This window comes from Rhinolophus hipposideros (genome assembly GCF_964194185.1).
Source record: "Rhinolophus hipposideros genome assembly, chromosome: 21".
In the NCBI taxonomy this organism is placed as follows: domain Eukaryota; kingdom Metazoa; phylum Chordata; class Mammalia; order Chiroptera; family Rhinolophidae; genus Rhinolophus; species Rhinolophus hipposideros.
In genome coordinates, this window is record NC_138067.1 from 35986149 (window position 1) to 36004653 (window position 18505).

At 57.1% G+C, this 18505-nt stretch overlaps 1 protein-coding gene across 1 annotated transcript; it reads left to right on the forward strand.

Moving 5' to 3' along the window:
* The first annotated feature begins 1895 nt into the window (after positions 1 to 1895).
* On the forward strand, positions 1896 to 14775 carry ARHGAP33 (Rho GTPase activating protein 33). The gene is made up of 22 exons (XM_081030579.1): positions 1896 to 2030; positions 4056 to 4153; positions 4232 to 4316; positions 4665 to 4745; positions 4851 to 4988; positions 5418 to 5510; positions 6085 to 6207; positions 6297 to 6374; positions 6461 to 6527; positions 6611 to 6670; positions 6760 to 6912; positions 6996 to 7098; positions 8279 to 8423; positions 8504 to 8586; positions 8671 to 8778; positions 10096 to 10241; positions 10873 to 11026; positions 11111 to 11256; positions 11336 to 11410; positions 12459 to 13130; positions 13221 to 13600; positions 13685 to 14775. The coding sequence occupies exons 1-22, from the start codon at positions 2025 to 2027 to the stop codon at positions 14480 to 14482; spliced, it is 3792 nt and encodes a 1263-aa protein (XP_080886705.1). The 5' UTR covers positions 1896 to 2024; the 3' UTR covers positions 14483 to 14775.
* The last annotated feature ends 3730 nt before the right edge of the window (positions 14776 to 18505 follow it).

Here is an 18505-nt window from a genome sequence, read left to right on the forward strand (position 1 = left end):
CACAGACACGGTAAATATTTGTTTTTAGCCTTTTTTGAATAAACCATACATTTAAATGAAACCAACAAGAAGGAAATAGCTGTTCAGTTATAAAGAGAAATAAAAGATGCTTGTAGTACAAGAGCCTGACCTAACTTAGTGGTGAGTAGGGCCTAAAAGGATTCCTGAGGAAGTTACATTTAAACTGAGACAGGTAAATGGGGTGGCCAGTTAGTTCAGTTGGTTAGAGTGCGGTGCTGATAAACTGAGACAGATAGGAATTAACTAGCTGACAAAGGGTCATCCCAATTACTATTGCTGGATTATAAGCCACCCCCAAAACTCAGTGGCATAAAACAATAATTTTATTATGCTTATGGAGGGTGTGAGTCAAAAATTTGGACACGGCACAGTTGGGGACAATTTGTCTCTGATTCATGATGTCTAGGGATTCAACTGGAAAGACTCAAAGGTGACTCGACAGCTGGACATGGGCTCTCTGGGGCTTCTTCGCACACAAGTCTGGCATCCGGGCTCAGATGATGAGCTGGAACTATGGATTGCAGTGCCTACACATGATTTTCATGTGGCTTGGGCTTTCTCACAGCATGACTACCTCAGCATAGTTGGATTTCTTACATGATGCCTCAACAACTCTTAGAGCTAGTCATTCTTGAGGGCAAAAAGGAAGCTGCATTGCCTTTTATTACTTAGCCTTGGAAATCATATGGTATCCATTTCACTATTATCTATTGGTTGGTGTTGTCACAATCTTGCCCAGATTCAAAGGGGAGGGGACATCGACTCCTCCTTTTCATGAGAGGAGTGTCAAAGAATTTGTAGCCACCACAGAGCTTGAAGTGGGGGAAGGGATACACCCGGTAGAGGGAGAGGAAACACCATGTAGGAAATATCTATGTTGGGAGTGAGGAATGCAAGTTCAAGAAATTGAAATAAGTAATTGTAAATTGACCCCCAGCACTCCTTTTCCCTAATCTCTGCTTAATTTTTATCCATAGAACTTAATCACCTTCTATATTTTTAAGTATTTTGTTCATTGTCATCTCCTACTAGCTTTTGAGTTCCACGCGGGTAGTGTATATTTCCCCTGTTTTGGTTACTGATGTATCCACAAATTAAGTGATCAGAATTTTTGAATGAATGGATGGATGGATCAAGGATGTGCTTTCTAAGGTGAGAGCCTTGTTGAGGGCATGACCAATGGGAGAGTCCTCTTGGAAAGGTGGTATGTTACACAGTGTTTTCTGAGCCCGGCTCACTCAGCGATGGGAATGATTTAAGATTGGCTTTATGGGAGGCAAAGAGTCAAGGCTGGGGGGCCGGCCTGTAATAGACAGTAGAGAAGGCAAGGAAAATATCCCCAGACCAAGTTGCAGAGTGCCTAGAGTTATGTTCCAGGCAGGGCGTCTGAGCCTGTGGAAACTGTCCATGGACGAAATGTCAGTTTTCTGTGGGCAGGGGCAGGGTCAGGACTGACAAGGTGGGGCTAGAGGATTGAGACGCTGAAAAGCTGCTTGGGGATGCAGAAAAGCCCTGGGCCCATGGGAGGATCCAATTATGAGCGGTTAGAGGAGCGGTCACTGAGAATACTATGGGGAGGGCCTAGTGCTTAGTGTTAGAAGTGTTAGAAGCAAATCATAAAGAAACTGGGAGTGTGTCTCAGGAGGGGAATAACAGCCAATGAAAAGCGGTCATGGGCGCGGCGCTGTCAAACTTCTCGGGGCGGGACCGAAGAGACCGAGCCAGGGATGGGACGTAAGCTGAAGCCAATGAAAAGCTGCCAGGTGGGCGGGGCGTCTTCCTAAGGCCAAAGGTGGAGCCAATGAGGAGCGGCGCCGCGTCCCCCCTGCCCCCGCCACCGTGGGGCGCGCGCCTGAGCCACCGGCAGCCGTTAGGGGCGGAGCCTGCAGCCGCCAGCGCGCGGCTCGCGCCCTCCCCTTTGTGTCACCATGGCGGCGGCATCGGCGACGAGGACGACGATCGAGGAGTCCAGCGCGGCCAGCGCCTGAGGAGGCCACGCGACCATGGTGGTGAGGGGCCCACGCGGCCGTCAGTCCGTCCGCGTGGCAGTCTGTCCGTGCGCGGCCCCGCCCCACGCGCCCCGCCCCCGGCCCCGCCCGAGCCCGAGCCGGAGGCCTGCGCCGCCCCTCACCCCTAGTCGCGGTCCGTCTGGTACCCCGGCGCGATGTAGGGCACCTGCCCTCACCCCGGCCCCGCCCTCTCAGCGTGCGTCCCTTTCCACGCCCTGGATGGGGTAACAGTGGCCGAAGACTTGGACTTGGGAGGAGGCGGGGCTGGTCCAGGGGAGGAACCGGCATCCCCTAAGTGGCCCCGGCAAGAGGCCTGCTGAAGCTCCCTGAGTCCTCTCCAGCCCTCCTCCCAGAGCCATCCTCAGCTTCCTCACCCCAACCTCCGCCCCTCCTTGGCCTAGCCCCCCCTCCTGCCATCATCCCCTTTCTTATTCTCAAGCCCCACCCCCACGCAGCTCCATCCTCAGCCTGACCCTTTTCTTCTCCTTCTCATCATTCTCACCCCATCCCAGTCCCTCTCAACCAACCCTCCTCTACCCCCCATCAGCCTGAACCTTTACCTCAGCCTCTTCAGCTGTTCCTCTCCCCTTTACTCCACCACAACCCGAAGCCCAGCCTGTACCTCCCGCTTCATCCTTGGGTCCTCTCCATATTCTTGTCCTCCTCCGCCACCATCTCCCTCTCCCACCGGGCTGCTCCTGCTCATTCATCCATTCACTCCCTCGTTTGCTCACTTAACAGACATTCAGTGAGACCTCTTTGCAGACCCTGTGCTTCAGGCGCTGAGAGAGTCAGATCCCATCCTGCCTTGGGGAGCATGAGCTGGAGGGGTGACAGATCCGTGGATAAGACCCAAGGATGTACTTGGGGTTGCAGGGATATGAAGGAGGGAGAAACTAGAGCCCAGTCTGGGGCGTCCCCATCTGGTAGTTGGTTAATTTATTCATCAGATTTTACCAGGCCCTGCTGTGCAACTGGGCTGACACTGGGCATTGGGACCCAGCGAGGAATCAGGCACAACCATACCTGTGAGGAGTACCGATTCTGTGCCCACCTCTGTGCTGGACGATGCTGGGGATCTGGGGGCTCAGCTCCAGGACCTGATCTTGAGGAGGTCACAGTCCAGTGCGCGAGATGGACTTGTCACCAGATAGTGACATCTCAGAGTACTCCAGGCTATGATGGAGGAAGCCCAGGCATAGTTGTCAAGCCTGGGATGGCGGAACCTCAGGAGGTGGAAGAGTCTGGAGTCAGGAATAAGTGCCTGACACAGCCTGAAGGGACAGGGAGAACTTCAGAGAGGAGGAAACATGTGAGTTGAGACCTGAGGGATGTGGAAAAGTGAACCTAGTGAAAGAATGAGGAAAAATGTTCCATGCAGAGAGAACAGCCTTTGCAAAGGCCTAGAAGGAAATGAGAAGATGATGCTTTTGTTGGACTCTTAGAAATTTAAGAGCTCTGAAAGTGGAGGCAATGGGGAGAGATGAGAATGGAGAGGTAAACAGAGACTGAGAATTCAGACTTTATCTTGAAGACAACAGGGAGCCATTGAAGGTCCATGATCAATGGAGACACAGAGGCAGATTTGTGTTGTGTGAAATTATACTGGCGCTTGCTGTCAAGAAGCCAGCAGGAGGGTAGAGGTTGGAAGCAGGAAGACTGATAAAATGGGAGCTGGGATTGTCCAGACATGGATGAGAGATATGGAGAGGCACATTGGCAGATGACTCTATGCTGCAGGGGCTACAGGAGGAGTTTAAACCTGGAGAGAGGGTACCAGCATGCTCTCTCCCCGCCTCACCCTCGCCCCAGCTCTTCCAGCCCCCCACCCCAAGCCACACAGGAAAAGAAGGCCTATGCTCAGCCTGGCCTTCACCTCCCCCTGACCTACCCTGCTACTCCATGCTAATGGCAATGTGTGGAGTGATTCAAGCCTCTAGGCCCAGGCTGGCAAATAACAATGCTCCCCTTGTCCTTCTCTGCTCCCATCCCTGGGGGCCTCTGATTCTTCTTTCTGCTCTACAGGCTCGAAGCACTGACAGCCTGGATGGCCCAGGAGAGGGCTCAGTGCAGCCCCTGCCCCCCTCTGGGGGGCCCAGTGTGAAGGGGAAGCCTGGGAAGAGGTGAGAGGTGAGGGAAAGGCTCCGCTTAGGAGGGTGCCAAGCACAGGAGCCACTAGTAATGTGTCACCTGTCCCCCAGGCTCTCGGCTCCTCGAGGTCCATTCCCCCGGCTGGCTGACTGTGCCCATTTCCACTATGAGAATGTTGACTTTGGCCACATACAGGTATGAGGGTTTGCACGCTGTTAGAAAGCAATATCAACCACCCTATCCCTGAGACCTGTCCTTGGGACTGGTTGCTCCCCATCTGATCAGTCAGTGGCAGCAGTTGCAGGGCTAAAGGGGAGAACTATTTATTCATTCATTTATTCATTTATTCATTCATTTATTCATTCATTTAGCAACAACTTTTTGTTAGCTATATGCTCTGTGCCAGGACCCTGTACTCTGACTAACATATCACCAGGCCCTGCCCTTGGGGAGCACAGCCCATACCTAAATAATGCCAGCCTGGAGGGGTCAGGACTGGAACAAAAGTGAGGCCCTCACCTGGGCCTTTCTTTCCCTCTACAGCTCCTGCTATCTCCAGGGCGTGAGGGCCCCAGCTTCTCTGGAGAGAACGAGCTGGTGTTTGGAGTGCAGGTGACCTGTCAGGTGAGGCCACCCCTGCCTTTCGTCTAGCCTGGAGGACTGGTCACCATAGTCCTCAGCTCACTGAAATTGGACCACTGCTCCCTTCTGTCTTTCCTGCTCCCACAGGGCCGTTCCTGGCCAGTTCTCCGCAGTTATGATGACTTCCGTTCCCTGGATGCCCACCTCCACCGGTGCATATTTGACCGGAGGTTTTCCTGTCTCCCAGAGCTGCCCCCACCCCCAGAGGGTGCCAGGGCTGCCCAGGTAAATGGCTTGTTTTCCTAGCCCCTGCCTCAGCCATGGTGTGTCTTCATCAGCGATGTGGAAAACCATCAAGGCAGGGGGACCGGTAAATATTTAAAAACGAGTATGACCTGAGTCCCAGCCAATCAGAATGGAGAGGCCCTAGAACTGCAGCAGGGTTCTGAAGGCTCCCTTGAGTTTTAGGATCATGGGAAGTTTGGGGGGGTTCCGTGGGAAGGTCAACATGGCCAGACCAATGGGGGCACATAGGAGTTTGGCATAGCCTATTTACGAACTGATATGACAATATTTTATACGTAACAGCAGAGCAGAATCCATGTATTCAGGTGGAATTTCTGTCCTGCCTAGAGGTGATCTAGGCCATATAGGAGAGCAGTAGGTTCTCTTGGGGTTTCCTCACAAGAGCCCACCTTGACAACCTGCCCACAGATGCTGGTGCCACTGCTGCTGCAATACCTGGAGACCCTGTCAGGACTGGTGGACAGTAATCTCAACTGTGGGCCTGTGCTCACCTGGATGGAGGTGGGCCCAGGCAGCAGAGCTTGGAGTTGGGAGTGAGTGAGGCATGGCTGAGTAGCAAGGAACAGCCTGGAAACGTGTGTGGGCACAGGAAAGAAACGAGCCAGAGTGGAGGAGGCACTGGTATTTCAGTGTCTGTGTGGGCGCATGCCTGTGAGAGAGAATGAGCGTGTGTGCGTGCGTGTGTGTGTGTGTGTGTGTGTTAGCAGGTGTTGGGCTGCGAGCCTTGGGGATGTAAGGATTTCAAGGTACATCAGTTAAAAATAGGTTTGGCTGTAACACAACACCCGCCTCTGAGTGACTTAACCCAGCGGCTTCTTAGATAGCAGATGTGCAGCATCTGCTATGGAGACTGAGGGTGCAGGATTGTATTAGGAGGGATTCAGGGCGGGGGAGTCCCGGGACATGAGATGGGAAGGGAGGGGCTTTGTTTTGGAAGGGGCATGAATTTAGGTGTTTGACCTATAGCTCTGAGTGAGTGGGGCTCTTAGGTCAGGGACAAGTGGGCATGGAGAAACCTTCTCTGCCTTTATTATGTCCTTCTGGCCTTTCTCTGCCACATTCCCACTCATTTCAGCTGGACAATCATGGCCGGCGACTGCTCCTGAGTGAGGAGGCCTCACTCAATATCCCTGCGGTGGCCGCTGCCCATGTGGTGAAACGGTACACAGCCCAAGCACCAGACGAGCTGTCCTTCGAGGTGAGGCTGTGGGGGAGCAGGCTCCAGAGCTGGCCTCCCCACTTCCCAGCCGCTTCTGACCCTCCCTCCTCTCATCTGCCCACTCCCAGGTAGGAGACATCGTCTCAGTGATCGACATGCCGCCCACAGAGGATCGGAGCTGGTGGCGGGGCAAGCGAGGCTTCCAGGTGAGCCTGGCTTGGGGTGGACAGGTAAGGCTAGGGCAGCACACCAAGCTAGGAAGGCCCAGGCACTGACCCTGAACCCTCCTCAGGTCGGTTTCTTCCCCAGCGAGTGTGTGGAGCTGTTCACAGAGCGGCCCAGTCCAGGACTCAAGGGGGGTAAGTGCCACGGGCAGAGTGGGGAGGCCGTCCTGCATCCTTTGTCTCCTGTTGATTCTTCCCACCCACCGTTCACCCCACAGATGCCGATGGTCTCCCATGTGGTGTCCCGGCTCCCCAGGGTGTCTCCTCTCTGACCTCAGGTAATGGAAACAAGGGGCCAGGCCCCTGCCCCCCCCCCACTAGACTGGTGGCAGCACGGACCCTTGGTGATCTGCCTTCACCCCCACAGCTGTGCCCCGGCCACGTGGCAAGCTGGCTGGCCTGCTGCGCACCTTCATGCGCTCCCGCCCTTCTCGGCAGCGGCTGCGACAGCGGGGTATCCTGCGGCAGAGGGTGTTCGGCTGCGACCTGGGAGAGCACCTCAGCAACTCGGGCCAGGACGGTGAGGCCCAGGCCCGCCTACCCAGCCCACCCCTCCTACCCAGGATGCCACCTCCCAGCCCTGACCCCGCTGCTTTCTCCCAGTGCCCCAGGTACTTCGCTGCTGCTCTGAGTTTATTGAGGCCCACGGGGTGGTAGATGGAATCTATCGACTCTCAGGCGTGTCATCCAATATCCAGAGGCTACGGTGAGGGCCTTTCACCACCCCCTTCCCTCCACACATTTTTACTGAGCATCATCTCTAGTCTAGGCCCCATGCCATGTGCTGGGGACACTGTTCTTGGGAGTTAGGAGGGCATAGAACAGGGTTGGACCAGGGCTGGAGGCAGGGAGAGTTTCTTTGAGGAAGTTACACCCCAGCTGAGGCCTGAGAGGGGGGAGCAGAATGAGCACTGGAAGCAGAGGGACCACCTTCGTTGAGCACCTTCCACACGCCAAGCACCAGACACTGAGGACACAGTGGTGAAGGAGGACTAGAGACTCCCACCGTCAGGGGTAACACATGCTGGGGGGAATGACCAAGGAATGAGAGAGTTTACTTGTAGGTGACAAGTGCTGTGAAGAACAAGATAGTGGGAGGAAAGCAGGATCATAACAAATCCAGGAGGGGTATTACAGTTTGAAACAGGGTAGACAGAGAAGGCGTCCTGAGAGAGAGCTCCCTCTGGACCAGGCGAGGGAGCGAGCGTGCCATGTGTTTATCTTGGGAAAAGCATTCATGGCAGAGGGAACAGGCATTCCAAAGAGGAATGTCTGAGAAGTAATTAGGGGCAAAGCGTGCAAGGCCTTTTTGATGACTGTTAAGATTTTGGCTTTTACTTGGAATGAGGGGGGACCTACAGGAGGGTTCTTAGCCAAGGAGGGACAGTGTGCATGACAGTGGGGAAACAGTGAGACACAAGCATTGAGGCTAACAGGGCTATGAAGGAAGAGCACAGAGCCTGGGGTCAGTGAGAGATGCAGCATGAGGTCACGTGTATTGAGCTTTTCCCCTTGAGCAGTAGGACACCACCAGACAGTTGTGAGTAGGGGGCTGCTGGGATTTCAGGCATGTTTTGCAGTGACCTCTTGAAGCCAAGAGAACGGCACAACTTGGTGTAAGGTGCAGGGATACACTCTGGAGTCACATGGCCTTGGGTGGCTATAGGCAGGGGCACCTCCCACCTGAGCCTTAGTGTCCTCTGTAAAATGGAGCACCCTTGTCTTTGGCACACAGGGTTGTTACAGGTCCAGTAAGGCCTCAGAAGAGCCCAGCACAGGAAGAGGGTTGCTTCCCTCTGTGGACAGCAGGGGTAGGGCAGGGAAGGCACAGCCCAGTAGGCCAGCTCTGACCCAAGTCTTCCTCCTCCTTGGCCTGGTGGCCTCAGGCACGAGTTTGACAGTGAGAGGATCCCTGAACTGTCTGGCCCCGCCTTCCTGCAGGATATCCACAGTGTGTCCTCCCTCTGCAAGCTCTATTTCCGAGAGCTGCCCAACCCGTTGCTCACATATCAGCTCTACGGGAAGTTCAGTGTGAGTAATGGAGCTGGCGAGGTTGGAGGGTGCTGGGATGCATTGGGCCCAGACCCCATCTCACCGGTGCACAATTTTAGGAGGCCATGTCGGTGCCCGGGGAGGAGGAACGCCTGGTGCGTGTCCACGACGTCATCCAGCAGCTGCCCCCACCGCACTACAGGTAAACCAGGAGGGACAGGGAAGGGCTGTGGTGGGCTCCCAAGGGCGTTGAGGCTCAGGTGTCCCCCTCTACTCCTACTCCCAGGACTCTGGAATACCTGCTGAGGCACTTGGCCCGCATGGCAAGACACAGTGCCAACACCAGCATGCATGCCCGCAACCTGGCCATCGTCTGGGCACCCAACCTGCTACGGTAAGATGGCAGCTCACCAGCCTGCCACCCACAACTCCCTCCCATAGGCTGAGCCCCAAGTCTCCCCCCTACCCCGACCCCCTCCTCAGGAACCCACCCAACTTTTGTTCTCTTGTTCATTTCATTCAACATATATTAAGTACCTTCTGTGTGCCAGCCCCTGTTCTCAGCACTGGGGACAGAGTAGTGAGCAAGATTCTCATGGGGGAGGTGGACAATGAACCATTAACAAGAAAATACAATGTGGTCTGACAGTGGCCAGTGGCAAGGAGAAGGATTACAAAGCAGGGAAGGGGGGTGCACAGGGTCATGGCATTCCAGAATGTTTAGATAGAGTGGAAAGGAAGGCTTCAGCAAGAAGTCTTCTATGGCCATCAGCAGGGTAAGCCTCAGACAGGCAAGCTCTCTGTCCTAAACAAAATAGGTGGCACATCCTATGGTAGATATAAGAACTATGGTGAAAAAGAAACAAAGACAGACCAGAGTACAGGTTTATGATTTTAAACAAGGTGGATAGAGAAGACTCCACTGAGAATGTAACATTTGAGTTAAGATCTGTAGACGGTGAGAGCGGGACCCAAGTGGATATCTGGGGAGGAGCAAACCAGGCAAAGGGAACAGCAAGTGCAAAAGTCCTGGGGCTGGGTCAGGAGGAACAGCAGGGAGGCCAGTGCAGCTGGAGCTGATTGAGTGAGTGAGTAAGTGTAAGTGGCTGAGGGGGAGGAGATGATGAGGTTAGAGAGATGATAGGGTACCAGATAGAGGAGTGACGGATGGGTTCTGGTCATTATGAGGACTTTGCTTTTACCAGGAATGAGAGGCAGCCAGGTGAGAGCTCTGAGCTGGGAGGGCCTTCACGTGACTCAGGCTTCCTCCAGCTGTGCATGAGAAGCAGACTGAGGGAGTGGGGATGGGAGCAAGAGACCAGCGAGGGGAGGGTTGTGAGATCTAGGAGGGAAAGGATGGAGGTTGGGCCAGAGTGGGGCAGTGGAGGGGAGGGGAGAAGAATTTAGATTCCAGACAGATTTTGTGGGTGGAGCTCAGAGGGTTTGTGAACAGATTGGATGTGGGTGCGAGGAAAAGAGCGGGGTCAAGAACAATTCCAAGGTGTTTGGCCTGAACCGCTAAAGGACTGCATTGACTGAGATGGGGAAGGTTTGGAGAAAGGTTAAGAACTCAGTTCTAGATGTGATCAATTTGAGAAGGTCAGAGGTGTTGAATGACAGTCATTGCTTCTATCAGCTCCCCACCTTACCTAGCCAGAATTCCCCAGCTGTGGCTCAAGGCACCTGGCCTCCCTCTCCCTCCTCACATCAGGTCCATGGAGCTGGAGTCAGTGGGGCTGGGTGGAGCAGCGGCCTTCCGGGAGGTGCGTGTGCAGTCAGTGGTGGTGGAATTCCTGCTCACCCACGTGGATGTCCTATTCAGTGACACCTTCACCTCTGCTGGCCTCGACCCTGCAGGTATGCTCATCCCACCCCCTGATGCCCTGGCTACTGCCTCCTCACTGTCAGGGCCGCAGTGGGAGGGCAGGTGGGCTCCAGCCCTGTCCCTCCCCACTAAAGCTGGACCTCCCTCCAGGCTATTTGAGGACCCCGCCCCGGCCTCTCCCTCCCTTCCCCACCCTTCTCATTTCAGCTCCTACGCTCAAGATCCCCACTTCCTGGCCCGGACATCGGTCTTCTTTCACCCCTTGTAGCTCCTGGGGGCACTTGGGGCCAGGGGTCCACCTGGGAGGAGGTGGGAGGTCCCCAGACTTGACCCTGCCCCGGCCCCACCCAGACTCCCTGCCCTGCCCCGGACCCCAGCCCAGTCAGGATTCAGCACATCGGAGGGCCCTCTGGCCCGAGGTAACTGAAGCCAGAGCTGCTGCCCTCGCTAGCTGCTGGGAGCTGCCTCATCAGCTGGTTCCGCCTCACTCCTCCTCCTCACCTGCCTGCTGCCCACCTATTCCTGCCTGATCCTCTCTGGTCCCCTGCCTTGCCAGCTAGGGGGGCACGCTTTGGGGCCGGGGCTTGGGCTGTAGCGCTTGGCTTTGCCTGTGGCCTTGAATGGCCCCCAGGCTGACGACTGCCCGCTTTCCCAACTCCCCAGGCCACTGCCTCCTCCCCAGGCCCAAGTCCCTTGCGGGCAGCGGCCCCTCCACTCGCCTGCTGACACTGGAGGAAGCCCAGGCTCGTACCCAGGGCCGGCTGGGCACACCTACTGAGTCCACAGCTCCCAAGGCCTCAGCCTCACCTGTGGAAAGGTGAGTAGAATACCAGGGAGTGGATGGACTAGCTTGGAGGCCCCAGCTCCTCAGACTGCCTCCTGTGTCTCACCCAAACCCCAGGAGGAAAGGGGAGAGAGGCGAGAAACAGCGGAAGCCAGGAGGTAGCAGCTGGAAGACCTTCTTTGCATTGGGCCGGGGCCCCAGCATCCCCCGAAAGAAGCCTCTTCCCTGGCTGGGGGGCACACGCACCCCACCGCAGCCTTCAGGTCAGAAGTTAGGCAGTTGGCATGATGGTGGGGGAGGCACTCTGAATTGTCCCTGTGATCTTTCTACCTCTCCTTGCAGGCAGCCGACCTGACACAGTCACACTTAGATCTGCCAAGAGTGAGGAGTCTCTGTCATCGCAGGCCAGTGGGGCTGGTGAGCTCACGGTGGCCTGGCCTATGCCTGGGGGGTCTGGGAAGGGTTGAGGCCCTGAGCTGGCCTCGAAATGCTGTACTTCAAATTTAGGGGTCTTGGGGTTTTTCCAGTTTTTAATCTGGACATCAGGTACAATGAGTTGGATAAAACATCACCCTTGGCTCATGATACACTGTGATCATTGGTCTATACAGGATCCTTTTAAATAAGTCTTTTATTCATTCCTTTTGAATAAATTTAAATATATAATGAGCACCCATGAACCCACTGGCCAGAACTGAAAGCGCCCCACTACCTTACCTGTAAGCTCCTCCCACCTCCCACCTGCTGCCCCCCCACGAGAGGCATCCTTTTGATTTGACGGTCATCATCTCCCTGTTTTTAAGGTTTTGTCATGTGCAGGTGTCTATGTAAATACATACTGCACAGTTCTAGTCATTGGGAAACTTGAATTAAATGTATCATAAGGAAGGGGGTATCATGCTGTATGTGGAACTTGACCGTCACCACTGCAGTACAGACTGCCACCCGTGGTGCCAGCTGGAGCTCACTCTTCTCTGCTGCTCTCTACTGTTCCATGTGGCTATCCCATCGGGAGTTGCTTGTCCATCCTACTCCTGATGCATTTGGGGGCTCTTATGAGCACGCCCTGCCACGCCCGCGCTCCTGAGGGCCTTACACATACCCAGGAGTGGCGGGGCATACTCTAGGGTGTGCTCATGTTCAACTGAACACGACAAGGCCCGATTGTTTTCCAAACGTGGTTGCCCCCATCTGTACTCCCAGCAGCCTTGTTTGAGATCCTGCTGGTCTCATGCTCACAACCTGTGGGGTTGTCAGACTTCATTCTGGCTTTTGGGTCCGGAATGGTTCTCCTCATGGACTTGCCGTTCATTTCCTTTATCACCGTGAGTCTGACCCTCTCCAGGGATGTGCCTCTGCATGACATTTCCCCAACTTCCTGGGTTGTGTGCCCTGTTCTCACTGATGTAAGGGTATGTGAAGTGGTGAGCCCTGACCCCTGACTGACCCCCACCCCCCCCTCCAGGCCTCCAGAGGCTGCACAGGCTTCGGCGACCCCACTCTAGCAGTGATGCTTTCCCTGTGGGCCCGGCCCCCGCTGGCTCCTGCGAGAGCCTGTCCTCGTCCTCCTCTGAGTCATCCTCCTCCTCCTCGGCCTCCGGGTCGTCCGAGTCCTCAGCAGCTGGGCTCGGGGCACTCTCCGGTTCCCCCTCACACCGAACTTCAGCCTGGCTGGATGATGGTGACGAGCTGGACTTCAGCCCACCCCGCTGCCTGGAGGGGCTCCGAGGGCTCGACTTTGATCCCCTTACCTTTCGCTGCAGCAGCCCCACCCCAGGGGACCCTGCACCTCCTGCCAGCCCAGCCCCGCCAGCCCCCGCTTCTGCCTTCCCACCCAGGGCAACCCCCCAGGCCCTCTCACCCCGTGGGCCCACCAGCCCTGCCTCACCCACTGCCCTGGACATCTCAGAGCCCCTGGCTGTATCAGTGCCACCTGCTGTCCTGGAGCTGTTGGGGGCTGGGGGAACACCTGCCTCAGTCACCCCAACGCCAGCACTCAGCCCCAGCCCAGGCCTGCGCCCCCATCTCATCCCCCTACTGCTGCATGGAACTGAAGCCCAGCTGAGTGACACCTGCCAACAGGAGATCGGCAGCAAGCTGGCACTACCAGGTCCCCGGGGAGCCCAAGGCCAGCATGGTGAGTCCTATTCAGCCCACCTCACACCCTCACGGACTCAGGCTGTGCACAAGACCTGGCTGACACTCCTTCCCATTCCTCTCTGTGTAGGGTCTGGAATGGATTCACCGATGCTTCCCTCATCCCTATCCCTTCTGCGCCCTGGGGGAGCCCCGCCTCCACCCCCCAAAAACCCAGCACGCCTCATGGCCCTGGCCCTGGCTGAGCGGGCTCAGCAGGTGGCCCAGAGACAGAACCAACAGGAACATGGGAGCAACCCATCTGCTCCGCACTCCCCTTTCTGCCGCTCACTGTCCCTGGAGGTGGGCTGTAAGCCCCCAGAGTCCTCAGGGAGTGGGCCACCCTTCAACTCCCTAGCCCACCCGGGTGCCTGGACTCCAGGACCCCTACCCTCCCTACCAAGGCAACAAAGTGATGGGAGCCAGCGGCCCACAGGGATCTCAAGGAGGGGACACAGAGGCCCTGCGCAGGTCAGTGCCCAGCTCAGGACAGGCGGGGGCTGAAGGGCTGTGCCAGAGACATCAGCCCAGTTCCCGTGTTCTGTTTCCTCGCAGGTTCCTGCTTCTGTGAGAACCCCTGGCGGCTTCTCTTCAGCCCCCCGAGAGTGCCTGCCACCCTTTCTTGGGGTCCCCAAACCAGGCCTGTACCCCCTGGCCTCCCCATCCTTCCAGCCCAGCTCCCCATCCCCAGTCTGGAGGCGTTCCTTGGGTCCCCCTGCACCACTTGACAGGGGAGAGAACCTGTACTATGAGATCGAAGGAGGTGATGGCTCCCAATACTCTGGCCCCACCCAGTCCTGGAGTCCCTTTTGCTCCATGCCGCCAGATAGGCTCAACGCCTCATATGGCATACTTCACCAGTCACCACCACTCCACAGGTCCCCTGACTTCCTGCTCAGCTACCCACCACCCGCCTCCTCCTTTCCCCATAACCACCTGGGCTATTCAGCCCCTCAGTACCCTGCCCGGCACTCCACCCGGCCTGAGCCCCTCTATGTCAACCTAGCCCTAGGGCCCAGGGGTCCATCACCTGCCTCTTCCAGCTCCTCCTCCCCTCCTGCCCACCCCCGTAGCCATTCAGATCCTGGCCCCCCAGCTCCCCACCTCCCCCAGAAACAGCGGGCCCCCTGGGGTCCCCATACCCCTCACAGGGTGCCTGGGCCCTGGGGCCCTCCTGAGCCTCTCCTGTTCTACAGGGCAGCCCCACCAGCCTATGGGAGGGGTGGCGAGCACCACCGAGGGACCTTGTACAGGAATGGGGGGCAAGGAAGGGAGGGGGCTGGTCCCCCACCCCCCTACCCCACTCCCAGCTGGTCCCTCCACTCTGAGGGCCAGACTCGAAGCTACTGCTGAGCCAGAGCTGCGAGAGACCTTCTTCCATTCCCTCTCCCTCACTGATCTCCCTCACCAACCCAATCCCTTATTTTGTATTTTCTTGAGCTTCTGATCCCTACCCCAGGTTTCTAACTTTGTAACTTGCTTCTGATGTGGGTCCCTAACCTGTTATCATGGCTTCCCTACCCTGGGCTAAGGGGCACACCCCAGCATGTCCTGACCTGTGCACAGGGCATGGGGGAACAACTCCTGATCATCTCCCCCCACATACCCCACTAAACCATCTGACAAAATTAATGAATAAAAATGTGAAAATGTGATGGCTACTGTCATGCTGGAGCAAGGCTCAGTGAACAAAGAGGCAAGACAGATGAGTTGCTCTATCATTTTATCATTTCAGCAGGTGTTGAGTGGAGAGTCCCTCTTGGGAGGCTCTGAGGGGAGCTATCTGCAGAGGAGGCCATGGACGCCCTAAGAATCTGAGTCAGGAGTAGGGTCAAGGCTGGGCCTGTCTCCAAGATGGCATCCCCCGGGCAGCTCTGCTCTGATCTCCAGCAGACCCATCCTGGGGAGTAGTGAAGTAGGCCTGGACCAAGGGTTGCCACAGTGCTGAGGAAGGGGCCAAGAGGCCCTCCCACCAGGGCCCATTTCTCACTTCTGCATGCTGGAGAAGGGACCTCTGATCAGCTAAGAGCTAGCCTCCTGCAGGGAAAAAGGCTGAAGCTGCCAGCCAGTGGCCATGGAGCTCAGGATGGGCCTGGGTGGGGGATGGGGTGAGAGATAGGCTCAGGGTCTTAAGCTTCACCTGCCCTGCTTGCCTTCCCTGCCAGCAGCTTCCGGGGTATAGGAAGCCTCCCTATGGGTCAGCAGGCAAGAGGTGGGCTTCCAGGGCTGGGGGTCCAGCCGAGCAGCCCTGAGTGTGGGCCACCACAGCCTCTACAGGGCTGGCATCTTGGCTGAGAATTTTTGCTCACACTGCTCCACAAAGCCGTGGCTCCCAGCAGGGAGGTTGGGTCCTGAAGGCTGGAGTGGAGGGCAGGACCCTAGGGGAACCAGTGTTGGTCAGGGGTCACAGGTCAGTGAGGGGACATTTGGGATCCCATGGGGGTCCCTGATCAGAGGAGAGACAGCCAGTTAAATTGGGGTTGGTAACAATGGGGGAAGGTGTCACAGGTTAGGGCTTGGATGGTCACACAGGACTCAGGGTATCTATACTGTTGAATTTGGCTCCAGGCAGTGGTGCAGGTGACCGCAGTGGTGGGGCTGTGGCCTGGCCAGAGGCCAGCGTTGGGACTGGGGCTTTTGTCTAGAGTCAAGCTGCTGGCCAAGTCCCCGACTGGGCCCCTCTGGACTCTGCTATGGCCTGTGACCTCAGGAGTCTCCGGGGCCTGCAGAGAGTGATGGCAGAGAGCTCACGTGGGTGACCAAGGTATCCCACAGCTCCCTTGGTCCTCCACATCCCTGTCCTGGCTTCTGCCTGGGATGGGAAGGGGCTTAGGGACGTCACAGTGGGCACAGGCCTGGGTGTAGTCTTGGCTCTGGGAGCCACTTCATAGTACAATGTCTCCGGGGGAACAGATCAGTTAGTTGGAATGGGGAGGGGGTACAGCTGAGCTGTGCCCAGCGCCTGCTACCTCCCCTCCTTGCCCTCTAACCTGGTGGGGAACCATGGGTGCAGGGCACAGTATGGTCCAATTCATCTGGAAGCTCACCTCAGGAGTCGAGTCCTGTCGAAAGGAGACTGGATGTAGGGACATGGTCCCTGCTTGAGGTTCCATGGCTACCACCCTCTCCCCCCCCCGCCAACCTGTCCTGTACCTGGCCATGGCTTTCTGCAGCAGCTATCAGGTATTGTGGAGGCTGCCCCAGTGGTCAGCAGGCCCTCGGCCCAACCCAGCCTGCACCCTGAACCAAGGCCTAATAGGGGACTGGCACCAGGGGTTCCAGAGCTGGGCTCTCACCTACTTCCAGTTTAGCCTTCACCTTTGCAGCCCTGGGCAGCTCTCCTGTGAAGAAGCATAATTGGAAGACCCAAACAGGCGTGGTGCCTCAATGGGGTAAGGTGTAGGGTCCCTCCCTGGCCAGTGAAGGCCTCCCGGGCCAGGATGCAGGAGTTGCAGTGGTCTGCGGTGGTGGCAGGCATGTCACCACAGATGAGCTCAAGTGGCAGCCACGGGTACAGTTCAGTTCAGAAGGCAGGGGCAGCCCTGGGGTAGCCCTGCTGAGGCCGATGGAGGCAGAGGAGCCAGGTGAGCCAGTGGCTGCTAGAGAGGGACGCTGGGCAGGCAGGTAAGACGGGCACTCACCTGGGCCGCAGCCAGTGCTGGTGCAGTGGGATTCATGCTTCAGGCTGCTCACCTTGGCCAGGCCTGGTGGCACCAGCTGCACAGCATGTGAGCTAAGGCCACCATGAGCTTGGCAGTGGGCCTGCAGGAACAGCAGGGCCTCTAGCACCTGTACCAGCAGGCAGCCGGGCAGCAAGCGGGCATAGTACGAGGCCACCCCTCACTCAGTCTCCAGGGGTTGCAGTACCACATGTAGGGAGCCAAGCCACAGGGGCTCAAAGAGAAGGCACAGCCCCAGCAGGTCTGCCAAGGAGCTCAGTGCCATCAACAGCAACAGATTGGGGTGGTGCAGGGCACTGGATGAGAGAACAGGCTACACGGGAGGAGGCCCCAAAACTGCATGGGGTGGGCGTTGCCCCTGGGAACAGATCACCATGTGCCAAGGGCTGCCAATCTACACCAGCTACCAGACAAGAGAGAAACAGACCCTGGGCCACACAGCCTGGCCGTCAGAGAGCCAGCACCCGGTTTGTACTCCATTTGTGGTACCCCTCCCTACACCCACCTCCTCTCTGCAGCCTACAAGACACAGCACACAGAACTGGGCACCCACTTTCCAGGGGAGGGGATGGTCACTCCAGTAGGAGGGCTCCATGCCGGATGCTGGCCCAGAGGTGGAGACTCTGTAACCACGGCCATTGCCACACTCCCTGGTCTTCTGTTTATGAAACATGAGTCAGAATGCAGGAAGGAGACTGGGCTGGCCTGGGGAGAAAGCTGGGGGTGGCAGTGCTGAAGGTCAGCCAACAGCACCTCAGGCTGGGTTCCAAGTGCCTTCAGCTGCCACATGATCACTGAGTGGCCCCTCCACAGGAGGCTGAAGATGGGGAGGGGAGAAAGTGTACATCTGAGACAAGGGGGTTTTCCTTAGGAGGAGAGCAGGAGAGCTGGACTCTTCCCAGAGCTCTTCTGGGCAGCCAGGCAGGGGTGTGGGAGGGACTGTCTCTCATTTGGCCAAGAGTGTGCGGGCACTGCCCTTTATAGGCACAGTCAGGCTCGCCCTGGGCTGTCAGCAGCTCCTTGGGGTCCACCAGGGGGGGATGCCTGTTACCAGCCCCCGTGGCCACAGGACGGTCAGCAATGGATGGGAAGCAGGACTGTGAAGCATGAAGAGGACAGGAGTGGTCCCTGCTCCCCCACCCTCTCTTGCTTACCTAGCTGAACCCCAAGGCTAGGATTTGGTGGGATCTCCTGATTTTCTCTGGCCTTGGTGCCCTGGGGTAAAGGGCAATCCGAGAGTAAGTCTGGGGTAGCTTGGAGTGGTGGGTGGGCAGGCTTCACAGTGTGGATAGTTATCTGTCTGCCTGCATCAGCTGCAGCGAGGACAGGGAGCCACACAGGCTGTGTCCAGAGCCAGCCTGCAGTGGGTGCCAAGTCACCGCCATGCACTAGTGCTGACATGTGGGCACGGCAGAGTTGTAACAGCTCCAGCACCTGGATGGGGGTCATGTGGGATGAGGTAGGGTGGAGTTGCTGGCCCCAATGGCCCCACCCCACCTGGGCCACTGCTCACCTCCTGGCACCACCCTGCTCTGCCCAGTCCCGAGGAGTGTGACCCTGCTGGTCGTGCAGACGCAGGTCACCCCTACCTCCAGGAGGTGCAGCATCACCAGGCTGCGGCCAGAGAAGGTGCCTGAGGGCACAGGTATGCTGCCATCGAGGCAGAGGCTGCAGTAGAACAATGAGAACAGGAATG

Excerpts from the sequence above, each read along its gene's own strand:
- ARHGAP33 (XM_081030579.1), top strand. Across the intron at positions 4,746-4,850 it reads GAGTGCAGGTGACCTGTCAG|GGCCGTTCCTGGCCAGTTCT; the intron begins GTGAGGCCACCC and ends CTGCTCCCACAG. Across the intron at positions 13,131-13,220 it reads GGGAGCCCAAGGCCAGCATG|GGTCTGGAATGGATTCACCG; the intron begins GTGAGTCCTATT and ends CTCTCTGTGTAG.